General features: G+C 37.3%; 1 protein-coding gene across 6 annotated transcripts in view; it reads left to right on the top strand.

The window, feature by feature from the left end:
• The window catches only part of WDR47 (WD repeat domain 47), a 70880-nt gene that overhangs the window by 21562 nt on the left and 22476 nt on the right, over positions 1-26842 (top strand). For 2 of the 6 annotated variants that reach the window (XM_030324353.1, XM_032594351.1), the window contains exons 3-8: positions 23-106; positions 4721-4826; positions 7517-8319; positions 13064-13190; positions 21292-21470; positions 25128-25388. In XM_030324353.1, coding sequence (XP_030180213.1) covers positions 23-106; positions 4721-4826; positions 7517-8319; positions 13064-13190; positions 21292-21470; positions 25128-25388 — 1560 coding nt within the window. The remainder of the gene's footprint in view (positions 1-22; positions 107-4720; positions 4827-7516; positions 8320-13063; positions 13191-21291; positions 21471-25127; positions 25389-26842) is intronic. The other 4 variants (XM_032594353.1, XM_030324357.2, XM_030324358.1 and 1 more) reach the window with 4 other exon arrangements.

Raw genomic sequence — 26842 nt, 5'->3', positions numbered from 1 at the left:
GCATGTGTTTTTCTTTATATAGGCAGCTAATCCTTGATGGTCAATGGGATGAAGTTCTTCAGTTTATACAGCCTCTAGAATGTATGGAAAAATTCGACAAGAAAAGGTAAGATTTCATCAAAATTTTTTATTGTCTTATCACTGGTATAGGCGTAGCAAAACAAAATAATAAACAAAAATTTAAAAACAAGACTGTTAGCTTTCCTAGAAAATAGTATACTCAATACCATTGAGTTGGAGCACTTCTAGAGGACAAGTTGTATGTACTTCAGTTGGTTGAAAATCTGATTTATAAACCTACCTTTTTTGACAGTGTATACAAAAAGTCACAAGGGCCGTATCTGAGACAGTTGTTTCTTCATAATTTATTTATTTTGAGAAAGAGAGCATGAGCTGGGGAGGGGCAGAGCGAGAGAGGGAGAGGAGACTCCCAAGTAGGCTCCCATATCATAATTGAGAGATCACAACCTGAGCTGATACAAGAGTCCCAACAGAGCTCAAGCAAGTGAGCCACCCATATGCCCCAATAATATGAAGATTTGAAAGATGTCATTCTATTGTCTCCTCGCCTCCATTATTTTCTGATGAACACTTAGCTGTGTTTGTGTCCGGATTCTCTTGTATGGTGGTGGTGGTTGTTGTTGTTTTTGTTTTCTTTTTTAGTTGCCTTCAAGATCTTTTTTTTTATTGAGGTGTATATATATGTGTGTGTGTGTGTATTTTTTTTATGTTCTTTTTTTTTTATTTTTGAGAGAGAGAGAGACAGTGCGTGAGTGGGGGGAGGGGCAGAGAGAGGAGACACAGGATCCAAAGCAGACTCCAGGCTCTGTGCTGATAGCACAAACTCATGAACTGTGAGATCATACCCTGAGCTGAAGTTGGCGCTTAACCAACAGAGCCACCCAGGTGCCCCTGTATATATATTTTTTTCAATGTTCATTTATTTTTGAGAGAGAGAGAGAGACAGAGCATGAGTGGGGGAGGGGCAGAGAGAGAGAGGGAGACACAGAATCTGAAGCAAGCTCCAGGCTCTGAGCTGTCAGCTGAGAGCCATATGTGGGGCTTGAATTCACAGACTGCAATATCATGACCTGAGCCAAATTCGGACACTTAACCGACTGAACCACCCAGGCGCCCCTATTGAGGTATATTTAACATATAAATAACATTATATTAGTTTCAGATGTACAATACAGGGATTGGATATTTGTATATATTGTAAAATTGTGATCACAGTAAGTCTAGTTAACGTTCATCCCCATACATAGTTATAAACACTTTTTTGTGATGACAGTTTTTGTTTTTTTAATTTTTTTTAAACATTTTTATTTTTGAGACAGAGAGAGACAGAGCATGAACGGGGGAGGGTCAGAGAAAGAGGGAGACAGAGGATCTGAAACAGGCTCCAGGCTCTGAGCTGTCAGCACAAAGCCCGACGCGGGGCTCAAACTCACGGACCACAAGATCATGACCTGAGCCGAAGTCGGACGCGTGACCGACTGAGCCACCCAGGTGCCCCTTGTGATGACAAATTTTAAGGTCTCTCTTAGCAATTTTCACATGTGCAAAACAGTATTATTAACTATATAATGTACACCATGCTGTACATTACATTTCCATGACTTACTTTATAACTGGAAATTTATATCTTGGGACCCACTTTACCCAATCTGCCTACCCTTCCAACTCCTGCCTCTGGCAACAAGATTTTATCATTTGCTTTTAGCAGTTTGATTATGATGTGCTTAAGTGTGGTTTCTTTGTATTTTTCCTGCTTCGGGTTTGCTGTACTTTTTGGATCTGTAAGTTTATATTTTTCATCAAATTTGGGAAGTTTTTGGCCATTACTTCTTCAAATATTTTTTTTAGCCCTTTTCTCTTCTCCTTCTGGGACTCTATGCAGTATTAGATAACTGATATTGTCCCACAGGACTGAGGTGCTATTCATTTTTTTAAAACTATTTTTGTGTGTGGATTGTGAGGGAGACACAGAATCTGAAGCAGGCTCCAGGCTCTGAGCTGTCAGCACAGAGCCCGACGCGGAGCTTGAACTCACAGACTTTGAGATCACCACCTGAGCCGAAGTTGGACACTCAACTAAGTGAGACACCCAGGCGCCCTTTTATTTTTTTAAACATATCTAGTCACTTTTAAAATATGGGGCACCTGGGTGGTTCAGTAGGTTGAGTGTCTGACTTCGGCTTAAGTCATGATCTCACAGTTCATGAATTCGAGCCTTGCATTGGGCTTTGTGCTGACAGCTCGGAGCCTGGAGCCTGCTTTGGATGCTGTGTCTCCCTCTTTCTCTGCCCTGTTCCCGCTCGCACTCTGTCTCTCTCTTAAAAATAATAAATAAACATTAAAAAAATTTTTTTAGTGTATTCTGCACATTGTGGATTCATTGCTGAGGCTCTGGATTCTGTTATCTGCCTTTGAAAAGTGTTGACTTTTGTTCATGAGGTAGTTAACTTGGTTACACTCCCACTTAGTGGATGCCAGCTGAGATCTTTGTCAGTTAATTAGCCTTCCATCTGTTGCTTTCCCTGGGCTCCTTGGAGTCTCCCTTGCATCTTCACAGTTTCAGGGACAGCCAAAGATTTTATCTGAGTTTGTACAGTAAATTTTGGTGTATTTTTCATTATGGCTTCCTTTGTGTTTGGATGTCCTCCTGCTTTTCAGCTACTCTTGCAGTACCAAACTTTTTGCTGACTTTTTAAGAAAGTGAAACTGTAGCTTTCTACTTGAGTTTTAGCTCACATTGTGTTGACTGGAGAGTGCCCCCAGCTGGAAGACCTTATACCCTTGAATCTCACTCCAAAGGTTTTTTATCCCCGCCCCCCCACCCCCCACCCCCGCAAACCTCCCCCCCACCCCCGTCGCCAAAGATTGACTTCCCTCTAGTTGTACCAGCTTTTTGTTGTTCTTCATTGCTTTCAAATAGTTACTTTTAAAATTTTATCTACGGTTTATCATTTTATCTGTAGAAAGGTTAGCCAGATAACAAGTGACTCTACCATCAATGGAAGTACAACCTTATATTGTTTTTTGATCATCTGTTCATACCACTGGTGCTATTTGATACCTGTTTGCTTTTGCACATTCTTCATTTATTGGAATAGTATTCCTTTCACCATCTCCTACCTTTATACAGCACACACCTGATCATCTTCTGAGAGTCAGCTCTTATAAAACTTGCCTTATACTTTCCACCCCTTCTGATAGAATTGTTTTCACATTCCTTTGAGACTTTGCTGAAACAGTGTACATATTTCATACAACTTATTAGATGACCCTCTTTTTGAAGGCAAGTATTTTGCTTTATTGGACATACATTTGCTACTGTAACAATGATTGAAAGAATGACTAAAGTTTCATTTTCTTTCAGTCCTTAAAAATAATTTTTCTTTAAGGTGCTTAAAGCATCCAGAATTTTTTATTCTTAGGCAAGTCAAGTAGACCTCTCCCTGAAAAATCTCTGTTAAAAAGCTTTAAAGTTTATGATTATTTTATGACTTCAGAAATGTTCATTTCTTCCTACTCTTTCAGCCTGATTTTTATTAGACTTTTCTCATGTTCGAAAAGAAAAAAGGACATATTTTGAATAAAATGCAAAATAATAAAACAAAACATAATAAAACAAGACATTTTGAATGTAAAGGATTTTGATTTCATATTAGATTATAATTTTCATCTTTCATAAAACTTGGCTTTTGGTTAGAATTAATATTGGAAATAGAAATCCTTCGAGTACTAAATTGTACTTACTGAAATTATTTTAATTGTTGCTCCAATGTGATAAGCTTTTAAGAATTTTAAGAATTTTGGGGCGCCTGGGTGACTCAGTTGTTTAAGCTTCAGCTTAGGTCATCTTGCAGTCTGTGGGTTCGAGTCCCACATTGGGCTCTGTGCTGACAGCTCAGAGCCTGGAGCCTGCTCCAGATTCTGTCTCCCTCTCTCTCTGCCTCTCCCCCACTCATGCTCTGTCTCCATCTCTCAAAAAAATGAACTAATGTTAAAACAAAATTTTAAAAAAATAGTAATTTAAGAATTTTAAGAATTTTTTAAAAGTTTATTTTTGAGAGAGAGAGAGCAGGGGAGGGGCAGAGGGAGAGAGAGAATCCCAAGCAGTCTCCGCACTCTCAGTGCGGAGCCTGACATAGAACTCAGACTCATGAACTGCGAGATCATGACCTAGGCCGAAATCAAGAGTCAGATGCTCCAAGTGCCCCAAATTTTAAGAATTTTTTGAAAGCAGGGCCATCTGGGTGGCTCAGTTCGTTATGCATCCAACTTCGGCTCAGGTCATGATTTGTTAGTTCAAGCCCCACCTTGAGTTCTCTGCTGTCAGCACAGACCCCACTTTGGATCCTCTGTCCTCCTCTCTCTCTGCCCCTCCCCAGCTTGCCTGTGTACATGTGTGTGTGTGTGTTTGTGTGTGTGTGTGTGTGTGTGTACACACACTTGCTCTCTCTCAAAAATAAACATTAAAAAAATAATTTTTTGAAAGCAAAGGTGGTTATAGTAACTTATAAGGGCATTTGATTTATGAGACATTGGAAAATTAATTTTTCTTAAAAATATTTTTTTAGAGGAATAATTAGCCCTTTAAGACAAACTTGGTCTGTTTTGCTCTAAGAACCTGAGTTTCATTTCTAATCTTTGACTTTGTCGTAACTCGGCTTTTTAGTCATTTTAATGTTTTGTATTTTATTTTTCACAGGTTTCGTTATATTATCCTGAAGCAGAAGTTTTTAGAAGCCTTGTGTGTTAATAATGCAATGTCAGCAGAAGATGAGCCCCAGCATGTAAGATTTTTATTCCTGAAGGTTTGCGCTATAGTCTTGTTTCAGTCATAAGTATTTTATTTACTAAAACAAAAGATTAGTATCATGAGTTTTCAAAGTTTTTATGAGCTGGGATGGAATAAGATCTACTCTTTTGCAGCTGGAGTACTTTCAATCTATAATGCTTTTGAACTTGTTCCAAGATTTAGACACAGACGATAAATGAATGGCTGGCTGGTTGGAGAGTGTGTGCTTTTCCTGTTTAAGGTGATTTAGATTACAGTAGATGTTTGACTTGAAGATTCTACATCATTGCTTCTTTTTTTATTCCAGAAGTGGATTATGTTTACTTCCTCGTTTTGTTTTTTCAGTATTTACATTGATCCAGAGGTGTTTTTTTTTTTCCCTCCAAGTTTTTATTTAAATTCCAGTTAGTTAACTTACAGTGTAATATTAGTTTCAGGTATAGAATCCAGTGATTAATCACTTACATACAATACCCCAATGATCAGTACAACAACAGAGGTGGTTTTTGATAAAATATGTTTGTCTTTATGACAATTCAAATTTAAAGATACTAAGGGTTTTTTTGATTAGAGAGTTATTTTATTTTATTTTTTTTATTTTTTTTAATTTTTTTTTTCAACGTTTATTTATTTTTGGGACAGAGAGAGACAGAGCATGAACGGGGGAGGGGCAGAGAGAGAGGGAGACACAGAATCTGAAACAGGCTCCAGGCTCTGAGCCATCAGCCCAGAGCCTGACGCGGGGCTCGAACTCACGGAGCGCGAGATCGTGACCTGGCTGAAGTCGGACGCTTAACCGACTGCGCCACCCAGGCGCCCCTAGAGAGTTATTTTTAAAGTTTTAATTATAGTATTGTTATATCCCAAACCAAGGAAACTTATTAAGTGCCAGTAAGTAAGTGTTCATTGAAATAAACTCAAAAGATATTACAATGAGAACTTTCATATATAGTAAGAGAAATGTTTGCCAGACAGTAATGGTTATTTTATTTATTAATTTTTGAAATTTATTAATGTTTATTTATTTTTGAGAGAGAGTGACAGAACATGAGTGGGGGCGGGGGGAGAGAGAGACACACACACAGAAATCTGAAACAGGCTCCACGCTCTGAGCTGTCAGCACAGAGCCTGATGCAGGGCTCAAACTCCAGCTGTTAGGTCATGACCTGAGCTGAAGTCGGATGCTTAACCCACTGAGTCACCCAGTCGCCCCACAGTGACGCTTAAATTTGAAAAGAACACTGTAAGTCAAAAGACTTAATTTTTACTTTGTCTTTGTCATTAACCAACTGAATTACTTTAGTTAAATCTGCTCCCTAACTTTTCCCATATGTAAGCTAAAGAAAGGTGAATTCCATAAACTCTGAGATTCCTTACATCATTAAAAGCTTATGATTTAAGATAATATTCAGTATACAAATTACTGTAATTTTTCTCTCAGCTAAGCTTTCTTTGTTCTGTCTTCATACTAGGTTTTTTGTTTTGTTTTGTTTTCTTCTGTCTTTGAGAGAGAGAGAGCATGAGTCAGGGAGGGACAAAGGATGGGGGCGGAGAGAGAATATTAAGCAGGCTCCACACCTGTCATGGAGCCCAACGTGGGACTCAATCTCATGACCATGAGATCATGACCTAAGCTAAAATCAAGAGTCAAACATTTAACTGACTGAGTCACCCAGGCACCCCACATACTATTTTTGTAGCAAATGAACTATAAACTGTAGAGCCCCCCCCCCCCCCAGTTTGCTTTCTTTCCCCACACAAATTTCTCCTACAGCAAGTTTAAGAATGACTTTTTTTGATTTTTGGGTAAGCTGGAGTGATAGCAAGCTTCATAAACCATTGAATATTGGCATGCTTCAGTTTTCATTTCTAGAGTGCTCAATTATTCTTGACCTTAAAAAAGTATACATTTGAGAATGATAGTCCAAAGCCTGAACTAGAACAATATTTTAAAAAAATGTTTACTTATTTATTTTGAGAGAGAAAGAGTGCTAGTGGAAGAGGGGCAGAGAGAGAGAGAGAGAGAGAGAGAGAGAGAGAGAGAATCTGCTGACAGCACGGAGCCTGACTCAGGGCTCCATCCCACGAACTGTGAGATCATGACCTGAGCTGAAACCAAGAGTATGTGCTTAACTGACTGAGCCACCCAGCACCCAGGCATCCCTAGAACACTATTTTTTTTATATCTTTTTTTTAATGTTTACTTATTTTTGAGAGAGAGAGAGGGAGCACAAGTGGGGGAAGGGCAGAGAGAGAGAAAGGGAGACACAGAATCTGAAGCAGGCTCCAGGCCTGGGGGACACAGGGTCAAACCCACAAACTGTGAGATCATTACCTGAGTTGAAGTCGGACGCTTAACCGACTGAGCCACCCAGGTGCCCCGAACACTATTCTTATAGTAAGAGTTTAATTTGCTAAGTAACCAAATTATTTCATATTTTTATTTTAATAGTGAAAAAACATTTTAGCTCCTGACTTTAGAGTTGTTACATAGCCTGAAAATTATATGAGTACTCTGTGACACTAGAGTTTATCCTTTTGCAATTAAAGTTTATGAAAGCTTCTAAAATATGTGATTAAATATTTTTAAAACATTTTATAAAATATTTTATAAAACATTTGATTAAATGTATTTGATTAAAATACTCTTGTTTTCATATCTCACAGCATCTTTCTTTGTAGTGATCACTTATATTTTTCTTACAGCTGGAATTTACCATGCAAGAAGCTGTGCAATGTTTGCATGCCCTAGAAGAGTACTGTCCTTCTAAAGATGATTACAGCAAGCTCTGTTTGCTTTTGACTTTGCCTCGTCTGACCAATCATGCTGAATTCAAGGACTGGAATCCAAGCACTGCACGAGTTCACTGTTTTGAAGAGGCTTGTGTCATGGTTGCAGAATTCATCCCTGCTGATAGGAAGCTAAGTGAGGCTGGGTTTAAAGCAAGTAACAATCGTTTATTTCAGCTTGTAATGAAGGGCCTACTTTATGAATGCTGTGTAGAATTTTGTCAAAGTAAAGCAACTGGAGAAGAAATTACAGAAAGTGAAGTACTTCTTGGCATTGACCTTTTATGTGGTAATGGTTGTGATGACTTGGATCTGAGTTTATTGTCATGGCTTCAGAATCTCCCATCTTCTGTCTTCTCTTGTGCTTTTGAACAGAAAATGCTTAATATTCATGTTGACAAACTTCTGAAACCTACAAAAGCTGCATACGCTGATCTTTTGACTCCTCTTATCAGCAAACTTTCTCCCTATCCATCGTCTCCAATGAGAAGGCCTCAATCAGCTGACGCCTATATGACCCGCTCTCTGAATCCTGCTTTAGATGGCCTCACTTGTGGCCTAACCAGTCATGATAAGAGAATCTCAGACCTTGGAAACAAAACGTCTCCAATGTCACACTCCTTTGCTAACTTTCATTATCCAGGGGTACAAAACCTCAGTAGAAGTCTCATGCTTGAGAATACAGAATGTCACAGTATTTATGAAGAATCCCCTGAACGGTAAGTATTTCCTCATAAAAATTAGAAATTATTCAGAGTGTGGGATTGTGTGTGTGTGTTTAATGTTCAAGTCCCTTTAGTTGAAAGTTAGTCCTTAAACTTTATAAAGCATTTCTAAAATAAATTTTGATAATTAAAATTATCAATGAGAATCTTTATTTTTATATCTTGTATTATTATTTTGCTTATTATTAAGGCAATGGATGTGCATTGAAGACATTTTGGAAAATACAGGAGAGTATAAATATGAGAATTAAAATCCCATGTAATCTCACACTTCGATGATGTCTTTTTTCTATGAATACATTTTTAAAGATTGGGAATGTACTATATATATTCACATAATTTGCTTTTTAAAATTTGATCTTGAATACTTTCTCGTATTTTTAAACATTTATTGGGATAAATGATTAATGATGTATGCAGTATTCCACTGTATGACTGTATCATAATTTTACCCAATTCCTCATCATAGGATAGCAGATTATTTACACTTTTTTCTCCTATATGAATAGTACTGAATAGTAAATAGTATTGAATGTGTGTGTGTAAAAATCTCTGATTATTTCCACTCTGATTATTTTTTCTAGTAACTCTTTTTTTTTTTTTTAAGTTTATTTATTTAGTTTGAGAGAGAGCAAATAGGAAGGGACAGAGAGAGAGGGAGAGAGAAAGAATCCCAAGCAGGCTCCACAGTGTTAGTGCAGAGCCCGATGCAGGGCTCAAACTCATGAACTATGAGATATGACCTGAGCCTGAGTCAGATGCTTAACCGACTGAGCCACCCAGGCATCCCTCTAGTAACTCTTAATATACATGAAGGAAATAAGGGTTAAAGCCAGCACTCAGTTTTTCTTTCAAACTTGGCATGAAATAATAATTTCCTGGTTAGCGGTTCTTTATTTCAAGAGTTAGAAAAGTTCTTCCCTCACTTTCTAGGAAAACCACTGGGACATATGGCTGGTTTCCTATACTCAGAGTTGATACTATGAAGTATGATACTATGAGTAGGGAAGAGGCAGAGAGAGAGGAAGAAAGAGAATCTAAAGCAGGCTCTACACTGTCAGCACACAGAGCCTGACACAGGACTCAAACTCATAAACCACGGGATCACGACCTAAGCTGAAATCAAGAGTTGGATGCTTAACTGACTGAGCTACCCAGGCACCCCAGGCATAGGGTGACTTAAGAGTCATCTTATTGCTCTACTTGAAAGATAGAGATGATATCTAGTAATGAAAATGGATGAGTATAACTTAATATCGAAGGATCCTATTATCTAAATCCCATAGGAATAGAGTCTTGAACATTGGTAGAGACTATCTTAAACTTTTCTTGGACTTTCCAATCTCTTTAAAGAAAATTTTCATTGTCTGGTATGTTGGGTTTCAATTCTAAGGGACTGTTGATATTCTTCTGAGGAGAACTGTTGATATTCTTCTGGGTACGTAAGATGATTGGAACTTCTTTGTCAGTATAATGTTTGGACTTGTTCACCAAAGGGATTGTCTTTCTTTTTTTCTTAATTTTTTTTTTTTTAATTTACATCCAAATTAGCATATAGTGCAACAATGATTTCAGGAGTAGATTCCTTAATGCCCCTTATGCATTTAGCCCATCCCCCTTCCCACATCCCCTCCAGTAACCCTCTGTTTGTTCTCCATATTTATGAGTCTCTTATGCTTTGTCCCCCTCCCTGTTTTTATATTATTTTTGTTTCCCTTCCCTTATGTTCATTTGTTTTGTCTCTTAAAGTCCTCATATGAGTAAAGTCATATGATACTTGTCTTTCTCTGACTAATTTCACTTAACATAATACCCTCTAGTTCCATCCACGTAGTTGCAAATGGCAAGATTTCATTCTATTTGATTGCTGAGTAATACTCCATTGTGTGTGTGTGTGTGTGTGTGTGTGTATATATATATATATACACACACACATCTTCTTTATCCATTCATCCATCGATGGACATTTGTGCTCTTTCCATACTTTGGCTATTGTTGATAGTGCTGCTATCAACATGGGGTTGCATGTGTCCCTTCGAAACAGCACAACTGTATCCCTTGGATAAATACCTAGTAGTGCAATTGCTGGGTCGTAGGGCAGTTCTATTTTTAGTTTTTTGAGGAACCTCCATACTGTTTCCCAGAGTGGCTGTACCAGTTTGTGTTCCCACAAAGGGATGGTCTTTCTAAAGAAAAGAGACACAAAAATCTAGCCAGTTCTGACTCTACATGTGCTGTTGCCTATGTATAGGAGTAGTAGAAATTGAGGAATGACTAAAGACAGAAAGAAGTGGAGTATAAGCTACTAGACCATTATAGAATAAGTAGAGAGGTAAAATGTGACATATTAAAATGTGAGTAATACATGTGTTACTAGCTGAGCAGTAGCATAACCAAGAAAATATCTGTCATGCCTGTGAAATTGGAAGACTTAAGAGGCAAAGCAGTGTGGAATAATGAATGGTCTTTGGAGTCAGACTTGGACTTGAGCAAGAGCTTTGCCATTTACTAGTTGTGTGACCTTGGGACCGTTATTACTTAGTCTCTCTGAGCCTAAGTGATCATCTGTATAAAATAGGGTGTTGACTTGCAAAGTGAGATAAAGTTCCTAGCAGAGTGGCAAGCATGTGCATGGTGCTTAGTAAATACAGATTTCTCACCTTCTGAGTGTCATACTCCTGGTAAAGACAATATGTCAAAAGGGCTGCTAATAGCATGCTATAGGTAAGCTACTGTGCTGTGGATAAAGTATAAAAATTTACTTTGAAAAAAGTTAACCTTGTTTTTAAAATTATCTTAGGTGTGGGGTACCTGGGTGGCTCAGTTAAGTGCCCAGCTCTTGATTTTGGGTCAGGTCATGATCTCACGATTTGTGAGTTTGAGCCCTGAATCCGGCTCTGTGCTTATTATAGTGTGGAGCCTGCTTGGGATATTCATTCTCTCTCTCTCTCTCCTTCTCTCTCTCTCTCTCTCTCTCATTCTCTCTCTCTTTCTCTCTCCCCCTCTGCCTCTTTCTCTCTCCCCCTCTGCTTCTTTCTCCCTGTCTGCCTCTCTCTCTCCCCCTCTGCCTCTCTCTGTCTCAAAATAAATAAACTTAAAAATATTTTAGGTGTAATTTAAAAATATTGGTAAGATTATTACACAATTATCTTGAAGATGCCACTTGAGGAAACCTCTTATTTGTGGTGATATACGTTTAAAGTCAGTATTTGTTTAAAAATATTTTGAGTGTCTACTCTGTGCTAGCGTCATGCTGCATTCTGGGAATACAGTGATGGAATTACTATGGTAAACAAGAAGATAAAACACAAAAGAAGGGTTTATAAGGGAGTGTGGGTTTTGTAAAGATAGTTTTTCACTCAAACATAAACAAACTCCAAACAAAAAAGGAAGAAAAATCCGTTGAAAAAAATATAAGCTTTGGCTATTCAGTGTAATGGTCTCAAATTAAATGGCAAACAAACAAACAAACAAACAAAAAAACCCAACCCAAAAACATCTCAGGAATGAATCAGCATTGGATTTGGAACCTGACAATCTAGATTGAAATCCTTTATTTACTGGCTATGCAATTTTAGGAAAATCACTTTATTCATCATCTGTGAAATGAGAGTTACAACCTATTTCACAAGTTACTGTGCAAGTTAAATGAGACAATACATATGGAAATGTATAGATTGCAAAATTAAATGTTACATTATGAAGGTCATTTTATTTTATATATAGTTAATAACTCTTATTAAATCTATCTTGTGGGCATAAAATTGGGCTTCTTATGGGCATTAGCAGGTTACAGCAGAGATTGGTCCTGAAAACTTCTCCAAGTCTTTCTCCTTCCTCTTCTGGGCGCATGTGTATATATGTATGTTGCGGTACTTATCAGTTAGAAAGCTTCTGACCAATGGTGCCTTTATGAAGATGACTAGTTAGCTCTGCTTCCTGACCTCTACAACTGTAATTTGTTATGTATCACATACTCTGCCTGGAGAGGCCATTATGAAGCCCTCTCATAATCAAATTCCTTCAAGGCAGAGGTCATTTTACTTTTGTATATGTTCCCATGGTGCCTTGTGCCAACAGGTTATCTGTGTAAGTGTCTGAGGTATTCATCATTTTTGGATGATGTTAGTTATTAAAAATTTTGAACAGAATAACTACGAAAAGTAGAAATTGCTAGTGTTTAGAAAAATATTAAGAACAACCTGACAGAGATGTTAAGCTCACTAACTAGTATACATTAAAAATATTGGAAACATGTATGTTTAGCTTTTATGTTAAGTGCAAATAAACCAAAGAAAGCCTTTTAATAAACAGTTCTTAAATTTTTGTTGAAACATATTGGAGGGGAAAAATTAATGTTTGGGTAACAGAATCACACATTAAGATTCATAAAGAGAATTTAGGCATTAGGTCATCCAGTTTATTATTCAGTTCAGTTTATAGATGAAGCTGAGCCACAGAGAATGTAAGTGATTTTCCAAAGACCACAAATCTTGTTTTAGACTGGACCCCCTACCCTCCTGGCTTAATAATCCAGTGCTCTTCCATTATAGGCATATTCTATTAAAAAAAAAAAAAACCTTATATATACACTTAAGAAAGGAAAATTAAAAAATCTATTTTTGAACATTTGGTAAACACTTAGACTAAATAGTCATTGTTTTAATTAAAATTTCTCTGAAATATCTTTTCCTTCACTCCCACCTCTTCCTTTTTGTTTTTTGCACTTTTCTGGAAGAAGTGATACACCTGTTGAGGCACAGCGGCCTATAAGCAGTGAAGTCCTGGGCCAGAGTTCAGTTTCAGAAAAAGAACCTGCAAATGGAGCACAGAATCCAGGACCAGCTAAGCAAGAAAAAAATGAGGTATTATTTAATACATCTAGTGTCTTTTAGAGTTGTTCTCTTTGTAAGAAATAATAGTGTTTGCTTGAGTAAATGTAAATGGAATTTTTTAATATTTGAGAGTAGGTGAGAGAATATCTAGACTTATTAAGTCATTTTCTCCCTTAAGGATATATGGTATCTTTAGTTGTCATGTATTTTGGAGAATTTTTAACAGGTGAATTTATTAACAATCTAAAATACCACAGTTTACATTAATCTTACATATTTCAAGACTCAAGTAATTGAACGCACATTAAATGTGGGTAGCTTGGTATGCTCTATATTTTACTAATTAGATGTAATGAACAAGAAATGACTTTTTTTTTTTTAATTTTTTTTTTTCAACGTTTATTTATTTTTGGGACAGAGAGAGACAGAGCATGAACGGGGGAGGGTCAGAGAGAGAGGGAGACACAGAATGGGAAACAGGCTCCAGGCTCTGAGCCATCAGCCCAGAGCCCGACGCGGGGCTCGAACTCACGGACCGCGAAATCGTGACCTGGCTGAAGTCGGACGCTTAACCAACTGCGCCACCCAGGCGCCCCAAGAAATGACATTTTAAAAAATTTTTTTATTTTTTATTTTTTTAAATTTATTTATTTATTTATTTTTTTCAATGTTTATTTATTTTTGAGACAGAGAGAGACAGAGCATGAACGGGGGAGGGGCAGAGAGAGAGGGAGACACAGAATCGGAAACAGGCTCCAGGCTCTGAGCCATCAGCCCAGAGCCTGACGCGGGGCTCGAACTCCCGGACCGCGAGATCGTGACCTGGCTGAAGTTGGATGCTTAACCGACGGCGCCACCTAGGCGCCCCGTTTTATTTTTTATTTTTGAGAGAAGGAGAGACATAGAGTGAGCAGGGGAGGAGCAGAGAGAGAGGGAGACACAGGATCTGAAGCAGCCTCCAGGCTTTGGGCTGTCAGCACAGACCTCTGAGCTGTCAGCACAGAGCCTGACGCGGGGCTCAAACTCATGAACTGTGAAATCATGACCTGAGCCAAAGTCGGATGCTTAACTGACTAAACCACCCAGGCACCTCAGAAATGACATTTGTAATAGAAAATACTTTTATCCAAGTCTTTCTTTTTTAATGTTTATTTATTTTTGAACGAGAGAGACAGAGTTTGAGCAGGGGAGGGGCAGAGAGAGAGGGAGACACAGAATCCGAAGCATGGTCTAGGCTCCGAGCTACCAGCACAGAGCCCAACGTGGGGCTCAACTCATGAACTGTGAGATGATGACCCGAGCTGAAGTCGGATGTTTAACCTACTGAGCCACCCAGGCGCCATTTTTATCCAAGTCTTTACAGTTCTAAATTATTTTTCTGTGGTGTTTTAGAAAGGAAATTGTATTATGAAGGAGATTATAAATTTTATCTTATATATTATGCCACTTAGAAGAAATGAAGAGGTAGTTTTAAAACGTTCAATAAATTTTTTTGTTTTCAACCGAATATTAAGAATGAAGCAGAAAAATTATTGTTAAAAATACATATAAGGGGCACCTGTGTGCCTCAGTGGTTAAGTGTCTAACTCTTGATTTTGGCTCAGGTCATGATCTTACAGTTGGTGGGTTTGGGCCCTGTGTTGGGGTCTGTGCTCACAGTGCAGAGCCTGCTTGGGATTCATTCTCTCTCTCTCTCTCTCTCTCTCTCTCTCTCTCTCTCTCTCTTTCTTTCTCTGCCCCTTTCCTGATTATGCTCTCTCTTTCAAAATAAATAAACTTAAAAATATAGGGGCGCCTGGGTGGCGCAGTCAGTTAAGCATCCAACTTCAGCTCAGGTCATGATCTCATGGTTTGTGAGTTCAAGCCCTGTGTTGGGCCCTGTGCTGATAGCTCGGAGCCTGGAACCTGCTTCAGATTCTGTGTCTCCCTCTCTCTGTCCCTCTCCCTCTCACACACTTTCTCTCAAAAATAAGTAAAGATTAAAAAAAAAAAATTTAAGGGGCGCCTGGGTGGCTCAGTCAGTTAAGTGTCTGACTTCGGCTCAGGTTGTGATCTCACGGTTCATGGGTTCCAGCCCCACATCAGGCTGTGTGCTGACAGCTCAGAGCCTAAAGTCTGCTTTGGATTCTGTGTCTTCCTCTCTCTCTGTCCCTCCCCCACTTGCACTCTGTTTCTCTCTCTCTCTCTCTCTCTCAAAAATAAACATAAAAGTTAAAAAAAATTTTTTTAATATATTTAAAAATATGTATGAATATGCACCAAACAGTAGAACCCCAAAATCTATGAAGCAAACATTGGCAGAGTTGAAGGGAGAAATGATAGTTGGAGACTTCAATGCCCTACCTACTATAATGGATAAAACATCTAAACAGAAGATCCATAAGGATACAAAGTACTTGAACAACACTATAAACCAACTAGACCTAACAGACATCTGTAGAATACTCCAACAATTTTGTTGCTTTGGAGGATGCACCTTTTAAAAAAAAATTTTTTTTTAATGTTTGTTTATTTTTGAGACAGAGACAGAATGTGAGTAGGTTAGGGACAGAGAGAGAGAGAGAGACAGAGAATCCAAAGCAGGCTCCAGGCTCCAAGCTTTCAGCACAGAGCCTGATGCAGGGCTTGAACCCACAAGCTGCGAGATCATGACTTGAGCTGAAGTCGGTCGCTCAACCAACTGAGCCACACAGGTGCCCCAGTGCATCTTTTTTTTTTTTTTTTACCCAGAGGTGCCTGTATCAGTCTTTTTAGAGGAAGTTGTTTTCTTAGGCCCTCAGGTCAGTGATAGTATTCCAAGTGTTTGTAACTTGTTTTGTGAATATGTGAATACTAACAATATCTGAATACAAATATGTAAATAAAGTGATACTAACAAAAAAAAGAACACTTCAACAATAGCAGAATACACATTTTTCAGGATAGACTATATATTAGGACCCAAAACAAATCTCAATAAATTTTAAAAAATTGAAATCACATGAAGTGTCTTCTCTGACCATAATGGGATGAAGCTAGAAATTAATAAGAGGGAAAATTGGAAAATTCACAAATGTGTAGAAATTAACACACTTTTAAATAACCAGTGGGTCAAAGAGGAAATCACAAGGGAAATTAGAAAATACCTAGAAACTAATAAAAATGAACAACATACCAAAGCATACAACATTCCAAATTGATGAGATACAGCAAAAGCAGTGCTCAGGGGAAATTTATGCCTGTAAATGCTTACATTAAAAAAGAAAAGGGGTGCCTGGATGGGTCAGTTGGTTAAGCATCCAACTCTTGATCTTGGCTCAGGTCATGATCTCACAGTCTATGAGATTGGGCCCTGATTTGGGCTCTGTGTTGACAGCATGGAGCCTTCTTGGGATTCTCTCTTTCCTCTCTCTCTGCCCCTCCCCTCTCAAAATAAATAAATTTTTTTTTTTTTAATGTTTTAATGTTTGTTTATTTTTGAGAGAGAGAGTACAAGTGAGGAAGGGGCAGAGAGAAAGGGAGACACAGAATCCAAAGCAGGCTCCAGGCTCTGAGCTGTCAACATAGAGCCCAATGTGAGCTCAAACTCATGGACTGTGAGATCATGACCCGAGCTGAAGTCAGACTGAGCCAACTTAACTGACTGAGCCACCCAGGTGCCCCATAAGTAAATAAAAATTTAAAAGAAGAAGAATAAAGTCCTCAAAGTAATAACCTAACTTTATGCCTTGAGGAACTAGAAAAAAGAAAAACAAATTTTAGCAGAAGGAAGTAATAAAGATTAGAGGGGAGATAAATAAAATAGAGAAAAGGAAAACAATAGAGAATCAATAAAATCAAAAGTTGATTCTTTGAAAAGATTAACAAAATTGACAAGCCCTTAGCTAGACTAACCAAAAAAAAAAAAAAAAAAGACACAAGTAAAATCGGAAATAAAACTGGGGACTTTCCTGTCAACCTTACAATAATAAAATGGATTATAAGAGAATACTATGACCACTGTAAGCCAGCAAGTTAGATAACCTAGTTGAAATGGACAAATTCCTAGAAATCACAAATTACCTAAGCTGACTCAAGAGGAAATAGAAAATCTCAACAAACTTACAATGAGTAGAGATTGAATCAGTAATCAAAAACCTTCCAACAAAGAAAAATCCAGAATCAGGTGGCTTTATGGATGAATTCTACCAAACATTTAAGGTAGGGTTAACATCAGTCCTTCTCAAAATCTTCTAAAAGTGTATAAGAAGAAGGAATACTTCCTAACTCATTCTGTGAGGCTAGCATTACCCTCATACCAAGGCCAGATGAAGACATTACAAGAAAAGAAAATTAAAGCCTGGGTGGCTCAGTCAGTTAAGGTCTGACTCTTTGATTTCAGCTCAGATCATGATCTCATGGTTCATGGATTTGAGCCTTGTGTCAGGCTCTGTGCTGATGGCTGCTTGGGATTCTCTCTCTCCTTCTGTCTCCTCTCCCACTCACACACTGTCTCTCTGTCTCAAAATAAACTTTTATGTGTATTATTTTTGAGAGAATGCAGAAGCCAGGGAGGAGCAGAGAGAGAGGGAGACACAGAATCCAAAGCAGGCTCCAGGCTCTGAGCTATTAGCCCAGAGCCTCACGCAGGGCTTGAACCCACAAACTGTGAGATCATGACCTGAGCTGACATCGGACACTTAACAAACTAAGCCACCCAGGTGCCCCTCATACTAAATAAACTTTAAAAAAAAGAAAGAAAAAGAAAACTACAGACCAATTTCTTTCATGAATAGAAACTAAAACCCTAACAAAATACTAGCAAACTAAATTCATCAGTATATTCAAAGGATTATGTACCCTGACCAAGTGAATTTATCCCAGAGTGCAAGGTTAGTTCAACATTAAATAAATCAATCAATGTAGTATGTCACATTAGTAGGATAATGGACAAAAAAACATCTGACCATGTCAATTGATGCAGAAAAGGCATTTGACAAAATCAGACACTCTTTCATGATAAAAGCTCTCAGAAAACTAACAATAAAATGGAATTTCCTTGGCATGGTAAAGTTCATTTATGAAAAACCCAAGCTAACCTCTTACTCATTGGGGAAAAACTAAAAGCTTTCCCCTAAGATCAGGAACAAAGACAAGGATGCCTATTTTTACCGCTGCTATTCAGCATTTCCTGGAAGTTGTAGCTAGAGAGATTAGACAAGGAAAAGAATCAAAAGCCGACCCAGATTGGAAAGAAAGAAGTAAAACTATCTCTATTTACAGATGACATGATCCTGTTTATAGAAAATCCCAAAGAATTCATAAGAAAGCTACTAGAGCTTACAAACGAGTTTAGCAAAGTTACAGAGTACAAGAGCAACAATAAGAGTTAGTTGTGGTTCTATACTACCAACACTGAACAATCTGAACAGGAAATTAAGAAAGCAGTTCCATTTACAATAGCATATAAAAGGATAAAATACCTGGGAATAAATTAAACCAAAGAGGTGAAAAACTTGTATGCTAAAATCTATAAAACATTGCTGAAAGGAATTTTAAAAGATCTAAATAAATAGATATCCTGTGTTCACACATAGGGAAACTTAATATTGTTGTCAGTACTCTCCAATATGATCTACAGATTTCATGTAATTCCTTTAAAAAAATTCTGCAACCTTTTTTGCAGCAGTGAAAAGCCAGTATTCAAGTTCATATGGAGTTGTAATGTGTCCTGAATAGCCAAAACAATCTTTAAAAAGAACAAAGTTGGAGGACTCACACACAGTTCATGATTGCAAAGCCACAAAGCTACGGTAGCTACAAAAGCTACAGTAATCAAAACTGTTTGGTACTTGCATAAGGACTGAAATATAGACCAATGGACTACATTGAGAGACTAGAAGTAATCCCATATATCTGTGGCTAATTGACTTTTGTCAAGGATGTCAGGTCCATTCAACGGGGAAAGAATAGTCTCTTTAACTGATAATGATGGATCAGCTGGATTTGTACATGGAAAAGAATGAAGTTGGATCTCCACCTCACATAATGTACAAAAATGAACAGATCAACAACTTAATTATAAGAGCTAAAAGTATAAAACTCTTAGAAGAAAACATAAGGGTAGATCTTTGTGATCTTGGATTTTGTAATGTATTCTTAGATATGATACTAAAAGCTTGAGCAACAAACGTAGAAATTGATAAATTGAGCTTCATCAAAATTAAAAGCTTTTGCGCATCAAAGGACATTATCAGAAAAGTGAAAAGACAGCCAGCAGACTGGGAAAAATATTTGCAAATTATATATCTAATAAGGGTTTAATATCTAGCATATATGAAGAACTACAACTCAACAACAAAAAGACAATTCAACTTATGAAAAAGGAGTTGAGGGGCATCTGGGTTGCTCAGTTGGTTCAGCATCTGACTCTTGATCTCAGTTTAGGTCTTGATCTCAGGGTTATGAGTTCAAGCCCCTCATTGGGCTCCATGCTGGGTGTGAAGCCTACTTAAAAAAAAAAAAGTTGAACAAACATTTCTCCAAAGAATATATTCAAATGGCCAATAAGCACATGAAAAGATGCTGAATACTACTAGTCATTAGGGAAATGCGAATCAAAACCCCAATGAAATATAGATTCACAACTACTAGGATGGCTGAACTCAAAGCAGTGGAAAATAAGTGTTGGTGGGGAGTGGAGAAATTTGAACCCTCATATGTCGTTGATTTGAATGTGTAATGGTGCAGTCACTATGGATTGGTGGTACCTTAAATATAGAATTAAATATAGAATATAAATATGTAAATAAAATATAGCTTAAATATAGCTAAATTTAGAATTACCGTATGACCCAGTAATTTCACTCAAAAACATTGAAAGCAAGGACTCAAACAGGTATCTGTACATCCATGTTCATAGAGGCATTATTCACAGTAGCCAAAAGGTAGATACAACCCAAGTGTCCACTCACAGATTAATGGATAAACAAAAGTGGTATATCCATCCAATGGAATATTATTCAGCCACACAAAGGAATGAAATTCTGACATATGCTACAACATGGATGAACTTTGAAAATATCATGCTAAGTGAAATGTCAGATACAAAAGGACAAATATTATATGATTCCACTTATATCAAATATCTAAAATTGACAAAATCATAGAGAAAATAGAATAGAGGTTACCAGGAGCTTGGGGGAGGGAGAGAAATGAGAAGTTACTGCCTCATGGTTACAGAGTTTCTCTTTAGGGTGATGAAGAATTTTGGAAATAGTGGTAATAATTGCACAATGTTGTGAGTATAGTTAATGCCACTGAATTGTACACATGAAAATGGTTAAGATGACAAGTTTTCTATTTTACCAACAATAAAAAATTTAAAAGGACACGTAATTTTTTCTCAGAGTTATTGCTATTAAGTTATGAAATGGAAGAGGATTGTTACTATTTCCTGGAAAAGGGAGACAGTTTTAGCTTAAGTTAGCTGTGTAAGACTCTTGGCTAAGCTTATTGTCACTGTTGGCCAATTTCAAAGATAATTGATTAGTTCCAGGGTAACCCTGGTTCACATGATCTTTGTAATATGACCAGACTCCACCTTGGCAGAGGAATCTTTCTTTGCCAATATTGGAATTTACTGAATATCCAAGTCCTGTAAAGTTTAAGTTTACCATTCATTTATTCTACTTTCTTGTGAAAGGTCATTTGAAACCTGAATTAAGGTACTGTTTTTGAAGGAAATTTTTAAAGTTTCTCTCTAGAGTAACCTATTAAACCATTTACCTGCTTAAATTAAGTGTGTTGGACAAGGTTAATACTGCGTTTATTAAATCCTAATGTCTTCTCTTAGTATTTTTTTCAAGTAATACAGATCTAACCCCCTTGTGACAACTATAATATATATTTTTCTTTTGCATTAGTCAAAGATCCAGGGTAACCATTCATTTTGGTCAGTCTTTTGCTATAGAATAAAGTAAATTAATTGATCTACTTGATTATAAAAACTCATGGATACTATGTTATTTTTCAAAGAGCAATATATTAAGTATTTTCTAATTGTTAAATATAGCTACTTGCACATTTCATCCAGCGTTTATAGAAGTTACTGTTGAGTAGGAACATATATTTAATCATAGTCTGTTAAAATATATTTTCTAATATTTTTAAGCTTCGAGATTCAACAGAACAATTTCAAGAATATTATAGGCAAAGATTACGCTATCAACAGCATTTAGAACAGAAGGAGCAACAGCGGCAGATATACCAACAAATGCTGCTCGAAGGAGGTGTGAATCAGGAGGATGGTCCCGATCAGCAGCAGAATCTTACGGAACAATTTCTTAATAGGTATGTCTTTCAGTCATTTTTTAAAATGTAAGGAATTATTTCAAAGAGACTACAAGCAGGCAATGACTGCTGCTTTCCATGTATAGTTTGTAATTTTAAAGTGTTTGAAGTAATACAGAGTTACAGAATATCTTCTTGTCACAGCATTCTGAGGGTCCATCTAATTTTGTTCTTCTTTCCTTTAAACCTTTTTTCACATCGAAGCAACAAGAGCAGAAGTGTGGTGGTTCAGCTGACAGCTGGAAGCAAATGGCTAGGTGGATCCAGCTCTGTCCCAGGGTAGTTCAGGTCCTAGGAGTCCTAGTTACTTAGCTTCGTTTTGCTTGTTTCCTCATCTGCACAGAACAGCCATGAAGATGAAATGAGTTAATCTATGCAAAGTACTTAGAACAGTATCTGGCATATAGTAAGCACTATGTTAAGTGTTCACTGTTGTTTTTATTGTTATTTTGGGTGCTTGAACTTCCAGGTTCTTTTGAATTCAGTATATTAAAATTATTATTGAATTCAATATATTAAAGTTATTCTTTCTTTCTTTCTTATAATTTCTGCCAAGGTAATATGACCTTACATTGCTTTTAATTATAGGAGGGGTGTGTGTGTGTGTGTGTGTGTGTGTGTGTGTGTGTGTGTGTGTGTGTTTGTATGTATATGGACAGGTAGATAGTAATGTGTCTTTTTAAAAATCAGTAAACTAGAATATATGTCTCTGAGCAAAGCTTGTTGGAAGATTAAATGAGTTAATATATAAAAAATTACTTAGAATAAATCCTGGTGCATATAAGAAGTGTACCATAAATGTTGGTTATTATTGTCATTATGATTAGGCAATTCAGTGGTGACTATCAGTTCTTTATTTGGTTCAATAATATTGGAAGTAATCTGCTTGAAATTCTGAGGGTTGGGCAAGTCAGTGAGCCTGAAATTGATTCTGTCTTCAAACCTTCAGGAATGTTTAGTGGTAGTCTAGAGTCTAAGTAGGCTTTTGAACATTGCATTTGAGGATCATTTTCTTATCTCCTCTGATAAGTCCGTGGTTTATTAGAATTATCCTAATTTGATGAACTGCCATTTCTGGTTCTTGGATGTCTTCTTCATATCCATAAAGGTCATGGTTGCAATTGGATTCTCTGACCATTTTATTTTGCAGTGAAAACAGATAGCTGGCATTAAATCAGAAGATAAAATGTCAAGGTTCTGTGATCCTAACAGTGGTAAAGGATGTACTTCCTCAGGAAAAAACTATTCAGGATGGTTTATCTTTCCTTTAAAGATCATTATAAATAGAATTCAAGTTCTTTCTTGTTATTTAGCTTTTGAAAATTAGTTTCGTATAAATTCTGTTTTTCTCCTGGCCCTCTCTTATCTATTGTTTTCTAACCCTTTAATATTTTATTCAATCCTTTTTTTCATATATCTGAGGCCGTACCAGGACTTTATTTACTTTTTGAAAAATTTTTAAATGTTTATTTACTTTTGAAAGAGAGACAGAGCATAAGCAGGGGAGGGGCAGAAAGAAAGGGAGACGCAGAATCCAAAGCAGGCTCCAGGCTTTGAGCTGTCAGCACAGAGCCCCAATGTGGGACTCAAGCTTATAAGCGGTAAGATCATGACCTGAGCTGAAGTCAGATGCTTAACCAACTGAGCCACTCAGGTGCCCCGCTGTACCGGAACTTTAAAATATCTAATACCATGGACAAATTGAATAGAGATAGAATCTATAAAATAAAATATCCTTTCCCTGAAATGTTAATGTTGTATTTCTTCAAGTCATTCTAGCAATAGAGCATAGTTTCCAGATTTAAATTTTGCATCTTTTTTCCAAGAGGCATAGACAGAGGGAAAGAAATGAGTCATGTTACATAATAGATCTTATTGAAGAAAATAAACTAAAGCATGATAGAATTTTTATTAACCATACTGTGTCACTACTTTATACTTCTTGATATTTTGTTTCTTCTAATACTAATAATCGGCACTGCTGATTTGGCACTTAGAGGCATATTCTGCCACATCCCCATCCTCACCACTTTAGAGAGTCAAAATGATGTTAGCATTTTACTCTTTATACTTAGCACTTTCCAAATTTACTTGACCTCAGATTCATTTTTTATGAGGAGCATTTCACAGGATTAGTGTTTCATAGAACACAATTTGGAAAATGCTGCCTAGTTAAAAATTTTAACATAAAAAATAATGGCTGGCAGTTCCTTTAATAATGTTGAGTTACTTTTTAAAAGTCTTTTCTGGGGCGCCTGGGTGGCTCAGTCGGTTAAGCGTCCGACTTCAGTTCAGGTCACGATCTCACAGTCCGTGAGTTCGAGCCCCGCGTCGGGCTCTGGGCTGATGGCTCAGAGCCTGGAGCCTGCTTCAGATTCTGTGTCTCCCTCTCTCTCTGCCCCTCCCCTGTTCATGCTCTGTCTCTCTCTGTCTCAAAAATAAATAAACGTTAAAAAAAAAATTAAAAAAAAAAGTCTTTTCTAAGCCCTAAACATACACACACACACACACACACACACACACACACACACACGCGCGCGCACCAGTGTTTAATGTAGGAAAACTTTCAAAATACAATAAACCACAGCACCTCTTGGAATTCATACCCCTTGTGACTCCTCTCTCATATTGAATCTAAGCTGTAAAAAGTGATGCTGGGCCAGTTCTGGGTCTCAGTCTTAAGAGAGCTTGTCAGCTTCCTCTTTGTGCTCTTTGGAGCCCTGAGTCCAACAAAAGTCAGTCTATCCTGATGTAGGGAGACTTGTGATGAGGGAAAGACCTTGAGGCTCACTTGCTTTGCTTTCTCTTTTATCCCTCTAGTACCTAGATCAGAGCCTGTCAGAGAGTATGTGTAGATTGAATATGTGAATAATAGGATGCCACTTGACTTCCGTCATGGCCTGCTCTAATCATACATTTCCTACTTGATGTGATATAACTACAGAGATGAAATGAAAATGATTTGTTTTGTTGGTGAGAAATTTTGGTAGTGGTGGTATTTTTGTTGACTATTTGGGGAAATTAAGTTTTAAGTGGAAAATTAAACCAGTTATACTGGAGAAGAAACAGATTTTTTTTCTTGCTGTTATGGTAAAAGGTGCTTTTAGGCATATATCCTTCTACGGTGGCATACTTTAGGAAAATTTGGATCTTCTTTTGGTATCTTGGTTATGTCTTAAGCCAATTTTTTTGTACTAAAAAATTACCATTTATATATTTCATATATATATTACATGTGCATGTATTTCCCTTCTCAAACTTCTAATAATCTATATGTTAAGAATGTGGGGCACCTGGGCGGCTCAGTTGGTTGAGTGTCTTGACTCTTGACAGTTCAGTTCAGGTCATGATCCTCAGGGTCGTGTGATCAAGCCCCATGTTGGGCTCTGTACTGAGCATGGAGCCTGTTTGAGATTCTCTGTCTCTTCCTATGCCCCTCTCCCCCACTCATGCTCTCTCTCTTTCTGAAAAAGAAAAAGAAAAAAAAGGAAAGAATGATTGGGGTGCCTGGCTGGCTCAGTCAGAAGAACATGTGACTCTTGATCTTGGGGTTGTAAGTTTGAGCTCCACATTGGGTGTGGACTTTACTTAATTAAAAAAAAAAGGAATGTGATTAAGTTTTTTTTTTTAATATAATTGCATTGTTTTATTTTATAGGTCCATTCAGAAGCTTGGTGAATTAAATATTGGAATGGATAGCCTTGGTAATGAGGTATCAGTGCTCAACCAGCAATGTAATGGGAGCAAAAGCAATGGATCTAATAATTCTTCTGTAACTAGTTTTGCTACACCTCCCCAAGACTCTAGTCAGAGATTAACACATGATGCTTCAAATATTCATACAAGCACCCCTCGTAATCCTGGATCAACAAATCACATACCTTTTCTTGAGGAGTCACCTTCTAGTGGAAACCAAATGTAAGTACTTTATAAAACCTGGAAATATTAACTTCCTGCTAATGAATGGAAACCTAAAAAGTTGAACTTCTCTTTGGAGCCTTACAAATAAAAGTTTTTGGAGCTCATGGGGCACCTGGTTGGCTCAGTCAGTTAAGTGTCTGACTCTTGGTTTCAGCTCAGGTCATGATCTCATGGTTGTCATCAACCATGTTGAACCCCTTGTTGGGCTTGACACTGATAGCACAGAACCTGCTTGGTAACCACACCCCCCCCACGCCCCCCCCCCCCACCCTCTGGCCTCCTCTCTCTCTCTCTCTCAACAGACAAATTTTTTAAAAGTTTTTAGAGCTCATTACCTACCGAATCTTTTTCTAATCCGTCTTTATGTTTTTCTACTAACTTCTAAATTTCTTAGTAGTCTTTTTTCTCCTGTTTTTATTTTTGCTTTCTCATCACTACCAAGAAAATTCTATCTTTTAATACATTATTTTACTCAAAGATCTTACAGTTTTATCTTCTCCCTGGTTTTCTTTTTTCTTGCCATTGGTACCTTTCAACAAATAATATTTAATTAACAGATGTTGAGAGCACAAGATGTTTCATAACATGTTGGGATGATTGCAGCAAGACACTCTTGGCTGTTCTGGCAGTTACAGCAATTGAAGGCATTTTGCATATTTATGCTTTCACTAATCAGGGAAGAGTTTTATCTTGCTGTCATTAGTAAACAAGTGTTAACTTATGCCATGGGAATAGTTAAGGAGCATTTCCTTCATCTATTCTTTTTTTTTTAATCCCTCCTGAATCCCCTTCACCTATTTATTTCACCAGTCCCCCTACCCACCTCCCCTCTGGTAATCATCAGTTTGTTCTTTATAATTAAGAGTCTGTTTCTTGGTTTGTCTTTTTTTTCTTTTGCCCCCCCCCCCCAATTTTTGCTCATTTGTTTTGTTCTTAAATTCCACATAGGAGTTTCTTCATCTATTCTCAACATTAAACACCTTTTTTTTCTTTTTTTTTTTCAACGTTTATTCATTTTTGGGACAGAGAGAGACAGAGCATGAACGGGGGAGGGGCAGAGAGAGAGGGAGACACAGAATCGGAAGCAGGCTCCAGGCTCTGAGCCATCAGCCCAGAGCCTGACGCGGGGCTCAAACTCACGGACCGCGAGATCGTGACCTGGCTGAAGTCGGACACTTAACCGACTGCGCCACCCAGGCGCCCCAACATTAAACACCTTTGAGAGTGGTTCATTTAAAAATGGATAACTTGCATTTGGCCTTTGGATGCTTATAGGAATTAGATTAGCTTTATAAATTTTGTATCAAGAGTTCTAGTTTTGTTATTATTTATTATTTATTAAATAAATATATATTTATTATTTAGTATTTAGTATTTATATATTATTTATTATATAAATATAGACTGTATAGTCTATATTCATTATTAAATATAAACATTTAAATTTATTA

This window comes from Lynx canadensis, chromosome C1, assembly GCF_007474595.2.
Source record: "Lynx canadensis isolate LIC74 chromosome C1, mLynCan4.pri.v2, whole genome shotgun sequence".
NCBI lineage: Eukaryota > Metazoa > Chordata > Mammalia > Carnivora > Felidae > Lynx > Lynx canadensis.
The sequence above is the reverse complement of the archived record's forward strand: the minus strand, read 5'-3'. Positions and strand labels throughout refer to the sequence as shown.